Source organism: Pygocentrus nattereri, chromosome 7, assembly GCF_015220715.1.
Source record: "Pygocentrus nattereri isolate fPygNat1 chromosome 7, fPygNat1.pri, whole genome shotgun sequence".
NCBI lineage: Eukaryota > Metazoa > Chordata > Actinopteri > Characiformes > Serrasalmidae > Pygocentrus > Pygocentrus nattereri.
Window position 1 is genome coordinate 38,224,477 of NC_051217.1, and position 14,788 is coordinate 38,239,264.

A 14,788-nucleotide genomic window follows, 5' to 3' on the forward strand; every position below is an offset into this window, starting at 1 on the left:
GCTTAAAACAAAATATTACAGCTTTGATTTCGGCTTTCTGTCACTCCACCATCAATCAGTCTTTCTTCTATACTTGTAATAGCAGAGCACCAGTTTGTCGAATGGACCCTGCGCTGGGGTGTTTGGATCTCTTCAGCTATGCTATGTTAACTAGAAGAGAGGATCCAGTTAGTGTTAGCTTAGCCAGTCCAGCTCCAGACATCAGAGAACAGGTTTAATTTCAGCTTTCTGTCCCTCTAAAATCATCCTCTCGACTTCGCTTCCTCGGAGCTGAGTCACTGTCGTCTACATTTGTGTCAGTAAAGCTTTTCTTAGTCAGAATTGAATCTGTTCTGTGGTGAGCTAAGCTAACGCTAGCCAGCTACTCTCTCCTGGTTATCATCGCCATTTAATATTGAGAATTGGACGTTTATTGAGTGGTGGGTTTGAAATCGTGCACCGCTTTCATTTACTTGCTGTCCGTGTGATCGAAATGAACTTTTTTGATTGTTTTCAAGTTTGAAATAACACGGCAGGATGCAGCGGCACAATAGTGACGTAAACATAGAACCAATCAGGTTAGCTAAGAGTGCCGAAAAAATGGGTTGAGTCTGGAACTGAACAGTTTGGAAATGCCACTGGAACAGTTACCCTCTGTGCTCAAAGCACTGCAATGCCATTGTGCCCATTGGCAGTTTATTCATTTACTCGTATTATATCGCTATTGTTGGAAGAAAATCTTGTACCTCCATTTTTGATGTTTTTCAGTTTTTAATATGATTTAAAAATGCCTGTTGCCCTTTACAACGTGTGTAAATTTCAAGATGAATGAACAAAAAGAAGCGGCACAAAATGACCTGGAAAAAAATCTGGTTCCATTGACTTACATGAAAAGTAACGTATGTTTTTTCTTTCTCCTGTAAAGTTACCATTTTGGAGATACAAGATTTTGTTCTGACAACAGCGATATGCTTTACACATTGCGGTTGCATTGTCTCATGCTGTTGCTTGTTGCCATGTGACAACCATGATATTTTATTGTTTTGTAACACCCAGAGTGTGTTACTGGTTTTATTAGTGTTAACTGGTTTTATTTCTGATAAAGAAATGTCTTCCTGTGGGAAATGAAACTTCCTGTGAGATGTGTTTAATACTTCTTTCTTGAACTTACTTTTCTTGAACTTAAATATTGAATTTCATATACCCTTTGAGATGACTTGAGACACTGGACCCCACCATGTGATTTTTTGCAGGAACAGGAAGGCATGCAGTCAGATAAAAGCATACCATGTTATTTAGAAGACCTTCAGTTTCTCAAAGGAAAGAAAAGTAGATTTTTATATTGTAGTCAGGCAAAAAGCAAACAAAGCAATTGTTGCCATATGTCAACGCTATGCAGGAAAGGGTTAAAATGACCATTTCTGAGAGGCAAGATTTCGTTAGAACAGTGGAGACATGCTGTATATGCACTGTGGAGAGTAAAAGGCAGAGGAAACACTAGAGAATTGATGTTTGTCAGTAAAGGAACAGTGTCAGCTGGGTAATAGACCCAGGCAGCTTGCAACCTGTAGACCGGAACAGGGATGATTGAGAGGCAGCCAGAGTTTCTCACATTCTGCTCATTAATGAAAGCTCACGGTCATGCTCCCCATGTCAGCAAGAACCCGGTTCCACCAGACATAACACAAACACACACTAGTACAAGCTTGTATTCTTGTCTTTCTGGGGAGTTTCCATGTCCTCCAGTGTGACTGTAGCTAAATACTGCTTTGCTAGGTTAAGTCAGGGTTTGTGTGTGATCTATATATATATATATAAACCGTTTCTCAGTAAAGGAACAGCACTGCTGTGTCTGATCCACTCAGATCAGTGCAACACACATTAACACACCACCACCACGTCGGTGTAACTGCAGTGCTGAGAATGATCCACCACCCAAATAGTACCTGCTCTGTGAGGGTCCATGGGGGTCCTGACCACTGAAGAACAGGGTAAAGAGGGGCTAACAAAGTATCAGAGAAACAGAAACAGGGCTACAGTCTGTAACTGTAGAACTACAAAGTGCAGCTATAGAGTAAGTGGAGCTGATAAAATGGACAATAAGTGTAGAAACAAGGAGGTGGTCATAATGTTATGCTTGATCAGTGTATATAAATATATATAATATATGAAGTATATTTCCCGTCATCTTCTGGACATTTGGTCCCCACAACGAGCTAAACCATTTGTCTCTCACCCCATCTCTGTCCCTTTGCCCTATCTCTCTCCCTCCCCACTCCTTTTCTTTTGGCTTTGTCCTGCTACATTCCCCCTCTTTACCCTCTCGGGCTCTTCTGACGCTCTCGACTAAGAGATTTTCTTAACCTTAAGCTGTCTCTCTCAGTGATGTCATTAAGTCTTATCAGAAGTAGATGCGTCTGTGAGTTTCTCTGTCTGACCTATGAGTCAGCTGCCTGCGTCAGGTATGAATGAATCTGCAGAGTCGTAAACAACTAAGAATTTGCCTGGTGGCTTTTTATGGATTTCATTTTTGACAGAATTTTTCACAGTCAAGAAGAAAGTGTACTTACATTGTGTGGCCAAAAGTGTGTGGATTATCCTCATAATGATTGAGGTCAGGTGTTTCGGCCACCCATTGCAGTCTGTCTGTCTGTGTGTCTGTCTGTCTGTGCGTCTGTCTGTCTACCCTATATTTCCAATAGTATTTGCTCATCTGCCTTCACACGCATATGAAATTGAGTGAGATCCCATTCTTAATCCATAGGGTTTAATATGATGTCGGCCCACCCTCTGCAGCTATAACAGTTTCAACTTTTCTGGGAAGGCTTTTCACAAGGTTTAAGAGTGTGTTCATGGGAATTTTTGACCATTCTTCCTGAAGCGCATTTGTAAGGTCAGACACTGATGTTGGATGAGAAGGCCTGGCTCGCAGTCTCTACTTTAATTCATTCCAAAGGTGTTCTATTGGATTGAGCTCAGGACTCTCTGCAGGCCAATCAAGTTCTTCCATACCAAACTGGCTCATCCACATCTTTATGGACCTTGCTTTGTGCACTGGTGTGCAGTCATGTTAGAACGGTAAGGGGCCATCTCCAAACTGTTCCCACAAAGTTGGGAGCATGAAATTGTCCAAAATCTCTTGGTGCTGAAGCATTAAGAGTTCCTTTCACTGGAACTAAGGGGTCGAGCCCAACTCCTGAAAACAGCCCCACATCATAATCCCCCCTCCACCAAACTTTACACTTGGCACAATGCAGTGAGAGAAGTACTGTTCTCCTGGCAACCCCCAAACCAAGACTCGTCCATCGCATTGCCAGACGGAGAAGTGTGATTCGTCACTCCAGAGAACACGTCTCTGCTCCTCTAGAGTCCAGTGGCGGCGCTTTACACCACTGCATTCAACGCTTTGCGTTTGGTGATGAAGGCTTGGATGCAGCTGCTCAGTCATGGAAACCCACTATACGCCTCTGCATCCTCTGACCCCGCTCTCATTTTACGTGTCCTACCACTTTGTATCTGAGTTGCTGTCGTTCCTAGTCGCTTCCACTTTGTTATAATACCACTGACAGTTGACGGTGGAATATTTATTAGCGAGGAAATTTCACAACTGGACTTGTTGCACAGGTGGCATCCGATCACGGTACCATACTGGAATTCACTGAGCTCCTGAGAGCCACCCATTCTTTCACTAATGTCTGTAGAAGCAGTCTGCAGGCCTTGGTTTTATACACCTGTGGTCATGGAAGTGATTGGAGCACCTGAATTCAATGATTTGGATGGGTGAGTGAATACTTTAGGAAATATATTGTATCCATCCATCCATCCATCCATCCATCTATCCATTTGTTTGTCAATCTGTCTACCTACCTATCTGTATGTCTTATTTATCTATCTATCTGTGTTTGGCTGTTTGTCTACTTATCAGTCTATCCATCTATCCATCCATCCAACCATCTGTTTTCCTTTCTTTCTCTTTTTTCTCTTTCTTTCTATCTGTCTTTCTCTCTGTCTTCTTCCCTCTGTCTCTATCTCTTTTCTCTCTCTGTCTTTCCTTTTTTCTCTATCTATCTATCTATCTATCTATCTATCTATCTATCTATCTATCTATCTATCTACAGTATCTCTCTCTCTCTCTCTCTCTCTCTCTCTCTCTCTCTTCTCCAAAAGCACAGCAAAGAATCAGGAATTCATTAGGGGATGGGCAGCACTGAAAGTAGCCAATCGCAGCACAGCTTTTACTGTACAGAGCCAGATCAGGACCTCATGAGACTTGAGTGAGAAAGAGAAAACAACCCCTCAACTTCTATTCTTACCCTCACAGAGCTCACATACTCCATCATACACACTCTGAGGCCTGCTCAGCTCACAGCGCTCACAGTGTTTTTACTCTCAGCTTTCACCTCTTTATGTTTCTCCTCTGTTGCCGTCTTTCTCCCTCTGCTCTCCTCAACCCCCGAGAGCGAGGTGTGTGAGAGTGTTAGTGTGTGAGTGTGTTAGTGTTTTCTCACTGATTCTTGCTGCTGTGAATAATTTCTTTCTCTTTCTTTTGTTCCTCTCCCAGGTGTTGACCACTCTGGTGCCATCTCTGATCAGTCATCTCAGTGATGCCACATTAAATGATGTCCTCCTAATGGTGCTGGTGGGCATGGCCCAAGCTAGCCCTGCCTCTCTCACCCCCTTTCTCCCTGCACTGAGGACTGTTGGTCAGCAGACTCCAGGACTGCTGGGACATGTGGCTAAGATCCATGGGGCAGTGGGCTTGACCAGTGAGGTGAGCACACAAACACACCAGCTCCCCTACAGTAATGCACTCACTTCACCGACACCTTACCCAGCCCTGCGAGATCGTTGCCTGTGTTGTAATGGTCAGGCTTTGCAGCCCTCAAATGGTAGTTTACCAGTAGTTTACCTGCTTCACTTCACTGTGCTAGTGTTTAATATCACCCACCTCAAATTGTGTCAGTGCACTGTAAGCTAGTTAAGCAATCAAGGCATCATTCTCTTTCTAGGAAATGTATCTGTTCCCACATGAGTGCTGTTCATGACCATCCCTGATAATGACGCAGGAACTGTACTAGAACTCATTCCAACCAGTTGGTGTAAACTTTCTGAGGAATTCAACTCTGGCTTGTGCTTGCATTTGACCCGTTCCACTTAATTACCATTAAATTCCCGAGTAAACATGCAAAGAGTCCAAAACTGCAACCTAACACCTTAACCTTACCCCAACCTTGGTTTGCAGTTTCACCAGAGAGTTTGGAGCTTCTGTAGATAAACTTTAGGGAGTTGACAGACTCCCTGATCCTTTAACTGAGCCAGTATGCCGAATGCCGCGGGGAATTACAGCCCCTGATAGCATTGTTGGCAGAACTTCCACAACATAACAATAAAATCTTAAAAACTTTGTTTGACTGTTCAAGGTAGAAAGTTATCCACTGTGGTCTTCTTGGAGTTTTGTAACGTTCTGGGCATCTCCTCAGGCCAGAGATCCTAATGACTGGAAAATTTCTGAAACAAATGGGAGCAAAACACAAATGTGGGAATATTTATATGTTTGCTGTGTTTCAGGCTCTGTCAGTCTCAATAAAATCTGCTTTAATGTGGTTGGCACTGTAGATCTGTTCTGAACGTATGTGCCTACGTCATGGATATGTAGGTCAAGAATTACTCAAAATCTCAGCATCCTGTGGATTAGAACTCCTTTAAGGAAAAAAGATAGTGGAACTGATCTGAGGTCTGCTTCTGTTATTTCAACACGAGACCTTAGGTAGAGTACTGTGTCAAAGTCAGGAACCTATTTCATTTATATAGTTTCCAGTCACATTTTCCAGTGATGTACTACAGGTTATTCATTTTAAGGAGATATTCTTGAGTAGACTGGATATACATAAGGAAGGGAAACATTTAAAGGAAAATAAGTGGAAAAAGGATCTTCCAAAATTGGAGTTCAAAACGCAACCGTGCAAGATCTGGTAGACCACCAAAAGACAATTCAATGCTATGGGTCTGAATAGATCTATAGGCCCTTACTGAGAAATAGAAAATTTGCAAACCAAACAATTGGCTGATGTTAGAACAATGGACTGACCACCCCCAGGTCCAGACCTCAACCTCTCTAAAGGTAGTTGGGATTCCTTGCATCATGAGACATGTAAGACTAAACTTTGTAAAATCTTCTAAAAAATTCTACATTTACAGACTGTAGTCCATCTGTTTCTCTGCATACTTTGTTACCCAGTTCTTCAGTGGTCAGGACCCCCACAAGACCACCACAGAGCAGCTACTATTTGGGTGGTGGATCATTCTCAGCGCTGCAGTGACACTGATGTGGTGATGGTGTCTTTGTGTGTGTTGTGCTGGTACAAGTGAATCAGCCACAGCAGCGCTGCTGGAGTTTTAAACACTCTGTCCACTCACTGTCCACTCTATTAGACACTACTACCTTGTCGGTCCACCTTGTAGATGTAAAGTCAGAGACGACAGCTCATTTTGTGTTGGTCATCCTCTAGTCCTTCATCAGTGATCACAGGACGCTGCATACAGGACGCTGTTGGCTGGATGTTTTTGGTTGGTGAACTATTCTCAGTCCAGCAGTGACACTGAGGTCTTTAAAAACTCCAGCAGCACTGCTGTGTCTGATCCACTCAGACCAGCACAACACACACTAACACACCACCACCACGTCAGTGTCACTTGCTAAGAATGAGCCACCACCCAAACAGTACCTGCTCTGTGGTGGTCCTGTGGAGGTCCTGACCACTGAAGAACAGCATAACAAAGTATGCAGAGAAACAGATGGACTACAGACTGTAATTGTAGAACTACAAAGTGCACCTATATGAAAAGTGGAGCTGAAAAATGGACAATGAGCGAAGAAACAAGAAGGTTGTTTTAATGTTATGGGTGACTGGTGTGTATTAGAACAGGCCATAAGAGTAAGCTGGATCCAAGAGCCCCAGAATAGACAATATCGACAGAGAGAACAGGGTGTTAACTACAAGTAAAGATCGTGTGTTGCCAAAGTGCCAAAATTCCTAAACCCTGGTGGCTCTTTTAATGAATTGTATTTCACGGATTAGTGAGTTAAGTTAACTAAGGCTGGCATAAGCAGTCCTGAAGCTTAGGTCAACACCTATAAGCAGAAGAGCTGCTGAGACACAGAGAAAGAGAGAGCGAGAGAGAGAGAGCGAGAGAACGAGAGAGAGAGAGAGAGAGAGAGAGAGAGAGAGAGAGAGAGAGAGAGAGAGAGAGAGAGAATGAGAGAGAGAGAGAGAGAGAGAGAGAGAGAGAGAGAGAGAGAGAGAGAGAGAGAGAGAATGGGATTGGAGAGAGTGAATGGAGTGAACAAAAACAAGCTAAGAGAAAAAGCTGAGCTGGAAGGGAAGAGACCAAAATTGATGAAGTAAAGCAAAAATCATGACTTGACCTCAACAGTCTAGCTTGAACTGCACATTGTTGTTAAGGCATCACTGCTTCTAAATACTTGGACTGAGAGAAATGTGTTTTATTCTGCTGAATCTAGAAGCACTGGGTTAGCAAGCCACGATTATCATCACAGATCACTTCTTTGTTATTAACCTGAAAATGTCTGGAAAAAAGTGCCGGCCTGTCTTCGTGCCTGCTGCATTGTTACTTCTAACATGATACAGTTAGCTCAGTTTTCATTCACCATGTTTATTAGTGATGCTCCAGGCTCAAGGGAAAGTCTCCTATTACAGTATAGGAAACTACAGAAATGTCATGTTTTTGTCAAAAATTGCACGATCAAATGTGGGCAGGCCTTAATGTAGGTTTGAAAAAGTTAATCATAGAAAAAAGTGGTGAGACTTTCTATGAATGTCACGTTTGAAAGCATTAATAATGTTATGATGCATTATAAAAATGCATTACACATTATAGCCATGCTTATCATGCGTTATGAATTATTAACATGATGTGTTATAAGTATTGTTTATAACAAATTATAAGAGCTCATAAGTTGTATTTGTCCACTCTAAGTAAAGTGAAGTGTACTGTACTAAAGCCTCCTCCAGTGTTAAGAGTGAGGCTTCAAGTTTCACTGAAGAATTTACTGAAACACTAAAACACACACAATAAAGCTCATTACAGGCTTCAAACGTCAGAGTTTAAACTAGTGCTGCCATCAGTGTTTTACCCAATGAGGGAAAGTTAATGTACCCCACTGTTAATGTACACCACCGTTAGCCTGGCACTAACTTAACACTGCATATCCAATAGAAAGCAAGCAGAAATTAGCATTACTCTACTGTAGTGTAGTGTTACAGAGTGAAGGGTTCTAGTGTTTGACGTTAGAACCAGTGATGGAACAAATTACAATGAAATTACACTTTCGCTCTCCAGGCCATCACAGTAACTTCATGCTCAGTGTGATGTCAGAGGGGGTTCAGGGGAGGGGCTACAAGCACATTTTAGCAATAACTTTAGGCTGGACAGCCAGTTTGGAGCAACTGAAGCCCTGAAGATGCAGCTCTAACAGCGCTGAGAAATACAATACTGGGAATTTCAGGGTTTAAATAAACTTTGTCTTTTACACTCTCCAAGCTGGGACTGACTTCTTTGGCACTGACAGTATAACATGTTATTAATAGTATTTATAATGCATTATATTAACATTTCATAATGTGTAATAAACATGGCTATAAAGTGTAATTCAATGTAATGCATTTTTATAAATATTTATAACCATGTTTATGATGCCTTATGAATGCATTTATAGCATTATAACAATGCAAACAAACATGACATTCATAGAAAGTGCTACCATAAGGAAACGTGCCTAGGAAACATGTATAAACTTATATAATTGCTCAGTTGCAATCGTATCACAGGTGGGTGCTGAGGTTCTGCTAGACCACTGCAATAGTGTCCCATGTGGGTGCTAAGGTATTGTTGGGCACTGCCATGGTATCACAGGTGGGTGATGAGGTGTTGCTAGGTTGCTACTTTGGTATGCCAGGCGGATGCTAAGATATTGTTAGGCCATTGCTATGGTGTTCCAGGTGGTTGCTAAGATGTGGCAGGGCCAAATGTGAGAAATGCCCTTTGTGACATCATATGTGGAATTTTCTCAACATTTTGTCATTCATTTCCTGCGTAAAAATGGTTTGAATGTATGCTGTGTGAAAACCGTACATGTGATTAGTCCTAAAAGCAGAAGCCCCATATAGGCTCTATGACGCTGAAGCTTTGTGGCTCTAGCTTGAAAACTGTGACCCCTGAAAATGATACGAAAAGATGTGGAATAATAAACCAAAGAATACTTTGGCAAGCTAACTTAAGTATAAAGTTAAAGTTTAAAAGCCTTTTAAAAGAGGTATCAGCCACTCAAGTGTCAATAAAAGTTTATCCCTATAACAGATGTGTACGTGTTCTGCTCAATAGCTTTTACAGCTCATCTTTCCAAAACTCAAACAAATAAATGCATTATCCTCTCCGGCAGTACGGTATTCTGTCACAGAGACATGAGAGTGTCCAGACGAATGGTCTTTGCCACATTTACAAAGCCTTATGTTGACCATCACATCATTAACCCCTAAATCAAGACGAAGGTTTTAGTCTATGCATGTGCGCAACTCAACCTGCCTTAGTCAAACTCCTCTGGGAGAACAGGAATGCCTGATGTTAGCTCAAACCATAAATCACAGTAGCACACTGTACGGCAAATCCTCACCGTCAAAAACGAACATCTGCAATGTTAAATCGGTCTCTAGTGTCCACTGTTAAGCTACACAGAATCATGTACATTGATATTTATGAGGTAACAATGGTCTCTCCTCATCTGTAATAATAAATAATGATCTGTATTGAAAATTCCAGCAAAGTTGTCCAAAAAAATGAAAGAAAAAAAAACTCGGCAGGTGAAGTCTTCATTAATGTTGTTGATATATCTCTTGATGCATTGTGATGCGGACGTGGACGATTCTAAATCGATTCACAAATGTCAAAAATCGATTTTCGAAATATTTCATTTGTAACGTAAAAGGCAGAACTGAAGTGCAGCGTCCGGACAGTCTGTGACCTGCACATAACAAAAACACACAACTGAATGAGTGAGAAATCCGAACAGCACCCTCTGCATTCAAAGCCAGGTTAGATCAGGAGTCACAACCCAAATGTTAAGAAGAGCCATTTAGTCCTTTCAAGAAAAATCAAACCACCTTGGGAGCTACAACATTTTAAACTGTAAACTTCTGGTCAAAAGTTTGGGCACACCTTTCATAATCTTGAAGACCTGTTTATAAGCTCGTGCTTCTAAAGGCCAGAGTACACTGACAGGCCAAACAGGAACAAACACAGTCGTTTGGCTGGAGGTGCCTTACCTGTATTTGTTTGTTGAAAGACTGAAATGTTCTTGCCACTACAGTGCAAAAAATAGTACCTAGTTCATATATCTAATGTTTCTTATTTTGTGATAGTTATGCACTTCTTTCAATTTTAGGTTTACTATTTTGTCTTATTTCTAGACAATTGTTATCTGTTTCTTAAAACAGGTATAAAAAGTTTGGAAATAAGTTAAAGAATCTTAAAATAAGCTTACAACAATCCCAACAGGAGATATATTGGATATATCAACTAGATTTAAGATCATTTCACTTGACAAGATACAAATTTTTGGAAGTGAAGAAGCTCACAGCATATCTTCGAAATCTCCTTTGGTTTTTTTTTACACAAAAGCACCAGTTGCCTTTTCAGTATGAGAGCATTTCCTGCTGAATGGGTCAATACCACTGGTCCATGATTACTTAAGTTCTCTTTACACTAACTTACATCATACAGCATCGATATGGCAATCTTCTTTAGCACTGTTGGAAATTCATCTCAGGTGGCTCCCCATGAAGCTGCTTGTGAGATAGATAGATAGATAGATAGATAGATAGATAGATAGATAGATAGATAGATAGATAGATAGATAGATAGATAGATAGATAGATAGAACAAAGAAAGAAAGTGTAACGTGGACAGAGGAGTCAGACGAATGCGGATAAAAAGGTAAACCAATAACAGAGAGCAAAGATCGGGGTCAAAAAACAGGCGAGGGTCGAATACCAAAGAACATAGAAAAGCCAGGGGCAACCAAAATCCAAGGAGAAGACAAAAATCGTAGTCAATAAACAATCCAAAGGCAAAGTCGATGAAAAAAAGATAGGGTCATAACACAGAATCATAGACATAAAGAGAACGCTTAGTATGCTCAATGAGAAACAATACTCCGCACGGACTCTGTCTACAGCCCGGGCTTAAATACTAGCTAAGTAGGTCAACCTATACATGTGTGTCAGTAATCATGAGAATGCTGGTAGTGATGCAGGCGATTGCCCATAGTCATGTGATCTCCTGAAGCAGTGTGGGAAATGGAGTCAAGAACAAAAGAAAGAAAGAACAAAAAGAAACAAGGAATGAAAGAAAGAAAGAACGAACAAAGTTCATTGATCCCGAAGGGAAATTGTAGAGGAAGTTTGTGTAGGTGTGTCTAAGCTTTTGACTGAAAGGCGGAGTGGATATCTTGGACCATCATTGGATGTTAATTGTGGGATGATTACTAGTGACAGGCCAAATTGCTCATCTTCCCCTGGGTAGAGCCGCATGCTGAGAGTCTCCAGTCTGATCCGTCAGAGATGGCAGCATTCCTACCTCATCCCTCCATGGAAGCCAGAGAAGACAAACACAATCCCATGGCATTTGACAATGTTTACTTCTCCCTTTGCAAGCACTATATCTTTAAGCATAGCCTAATGAGCCCTGAATCGTAAAAACTGTGGATTCTTCGACATGAGACAGCCAGCGGCATTCCTGCGTCTTCTTCAATGGGGAATGCACACATCTCTTGCGCAACTGGTAGTTTACTTCTGTTAGTCATCACAGCAGTCTGCTGTAAACCACAGCGTGAATAACAATAAATCAGTCAATAGCTCTGGCCATTTTCGAGTCGCTTGTTGTTTCAGAAGACATGTGGAGTCTGGAGAAAGCCAGCTCCAGCAGGACCTCATAATTGCGAAACATGTTCTCTCTTAGGAAAAGAAGCTTGAAAGAAAACATGGTTTATTTTCAGTCATTACTGGTCTTTTATGCTGTGGGTCTCTCTCTGCCCACTCTAGATCTGGACTAGACCTTAGTGCTGATAGTTATCTGTGTTTCTTTGTACTTGTTTTATATCTGTATTGTCCTTTTGCCACTGATCTTCCACCTTGAAAACTGTGTTAGGCCTCTCAGGAACAGTTTTAGAATGGTTTAAATCACATTTAATGAACAGATTTCTTGGTTTCACTGGGAAATCACTCAACAGAACATATTAACATTTCTTGCGGAGTCCCACAAGGTTCACTTTTAGGGCCTTTGCTTTGTTGTGATGACATGCAATTATCTATGTCTGTTCCTTCTTAAAACAATTAAACAGACTTACTAATGTGTCAGATAATTCTTAGTGGATGTCGCAACAATCAAGAAAAAAAATGAAGTACTAATTCTTGGTACCAGAGTTCAGAGAAGGCTGCATTGTAAGATTTTCTTACTGGGTTTCCTAAGAAAAAATAAATTCATCCTTTACAACTCAAGGAAAGTAGCAGCACAAATCCTAACAAGAATATAAAACAGAGCTCATATCACTCCCAGTTCGAGGAACTGAACTGGCAACCTGTATCATTTATGATTTAAAGGTTCTAATGCTACTTTTTAAAGCTCTAAATTGCTTTATAACCTCTGTGTAAGTTTATCTTCCAACATTTAATCTTAGATCTGCAGATAAAAACCATACAATGTAGAAAATGTCAACTCTTTTTGTTATAATGCCTTTAAGTCATGGGACTTTAATACCACCTTGTATTAAATAGTCGCATGTTTAAGAAACATTTGAAAACGTCACTTTAATTAAGTATTGTTATTGAGCAATGATAATACTTTCCGCTGATTTCTTCTTTTACTATTAAACTTTGTCATCTGTCTGTAAAGCACTATTATTATTATTTCTGCTAAACTAATCTTGGCAGATCTCGTCTTGGCCCTGGTCATCATTTCTACCCCGAGAGGTGTTGACCAAGAAAACAAACATCAAAGTGACACGTTCCACAGCCCAGCTAACATATTGCAATTGGCCCAGCGGCCAGGTGATGGACCAGCCCCAAAAATCACATGTTGGTAAATTCAAACTTATGAAGGTCAAATAAACTCCTTTTCTCCACAAATCGTTTTTAAACTATGCTTTTAGGTATTTATGTCCCTTTTTTCTTTGTTATTTACAGTCTGTCTAACCTTAATTTAGAAGGCTGTGCTTTAATTGAAGGCCTAATGTTAAAGTGACTGGACTGTCAGGTTCAGACACATCAGTTTTATTGTATTTCAGATCCATCCTAAAGCAGAACAACAACACTAATTAAAGATTGGATTCTAAGTGTGTGGAGAGAGTCTGATTTATGTTGAAACAGATCTCCTGTCACGTTAGAGCACTGTAATAAGGAGACAGGCCTAGCTGACATATTTCAATTTTATTTGTGTTTTGTTTGACCAACAGATTGAGGTCTGGCCAATAGGCTCCAATTGAAAATTTCGGAAATGTGAAGCTACATTGTAAATATTGGGTTATGGTGTTTTTTTCTGAACATAATCTACTGGATCTCTTTTTTATTTCCCAGTTTATGTCTAAGAATCTGTGATTTTTTTTCTTCATAAAGGACAAAGTTCCAGCCAATCAGGCATCTCCATCATTCTAATTTCAACTGGATTCACTTTTCATGTTGCATTCAATCTTATTTGGTGTACAGATGGGTGGCAAATTAAAAGAAAAAGCTGAAAATAATGCTAGACACCTGTACTGCATGATGTAATGAAAAATCATTAATTCATATCCTACCATGTAAAGGGAAAAGAACTATAACTCTTCAAGAACTATAACTCTTCAAAACCGTTGATGACAAGATTTTAATTCACCATCTTGAAAATTTGGTAGGACTCTTCAGGCAAACTTTTAGGATTATGTAAATCATATTAATGAACAAACAGTGCTTGGTTTGTCTGGGAAATTATCAAAAAATTGTAACATTTCTTATGGTGTCCCACAAGGTTCAGTTTCAAGGCCTTTGCTTTTACATTTGCTTGCCTTGAGGTGATGTCTATGCTAATGACATACAATCATACAAAGCAAGCCAGTCTTACTGTAACGCGGAGCGATGAGGCAGAAGCAAGTGCTGAGAAAAACGAGATTTATTGAGGGTAAATCCATAATCAGGGTCGAAACAGTCCAGGTTCAGGGAGCCAACAGGGATAGAGCGGGAAACAGACATAACGAGGAACACAGGATAAACACAATGGAGAAACACACCAAACAATATCCAACACCTTAAACAAATCAATCGAAGACCAGCACTAGACTAAGGAAAACAGGGCTTAAATACAACAGGGATAACAAGGGTTCACAAGACACAGGTGGAAAACAAGTGGGAACAATCAAGGGTGGAGTCAAGAAACAAGGGGGCAGAACCGGGAGGAAACCAAACAAAGAAGCACATGTTAACAGACGCACATGGAAGACTGAAACACAAGCTTTTGGAGGAGTGGGAGGGGCCGATTGTGACACAAGTTGTGCGTCAGATAGTCCTCAATAGATGTTGCAAAATTTCTATGAAGTAATAAAAAAAAGTCTTGATTCTTCATGGTAAAATTCAGAGAAATCAGTTTTGTAAGAAACTGGGTTTTTTGTGGCCTTTGTGCTGTATATATCAAACCTGGAGTACAAAACCTGGTGATCTTAGATTCTGGAAGAAGGTTTATTATTGGAGCACGTATGGCAGGAGCTTAA

The 14,788-nt window shown here is 40.6% G+C and overlaps 1 protein-coding gene across 3 annotated transcripts in view; it reads left to right on the top strand.

The window, feature by feature from the left end:
- Positions 1-14,788, top strand: part of veph1 (ventricular zone expressed PH domain-containing 1) — a 177,810-nt gene that overhangs the window by 81,678 nt on the left and 81,344 nt on the right. For all 3 annotated transcript variants that reach the window (XM_037539969.1, XM_037539971.1, XM_037539970.1), the window contains exon 6: positions 4,541-4,750. In XM_037539969.1, coding sequence (XP_037395866.1) covers positions 4,541-4,750 — 210 coding nt within the window. The remainder of the gene's footprint in view (positions 1-4,540; positions 4,751-14,788) is intronic.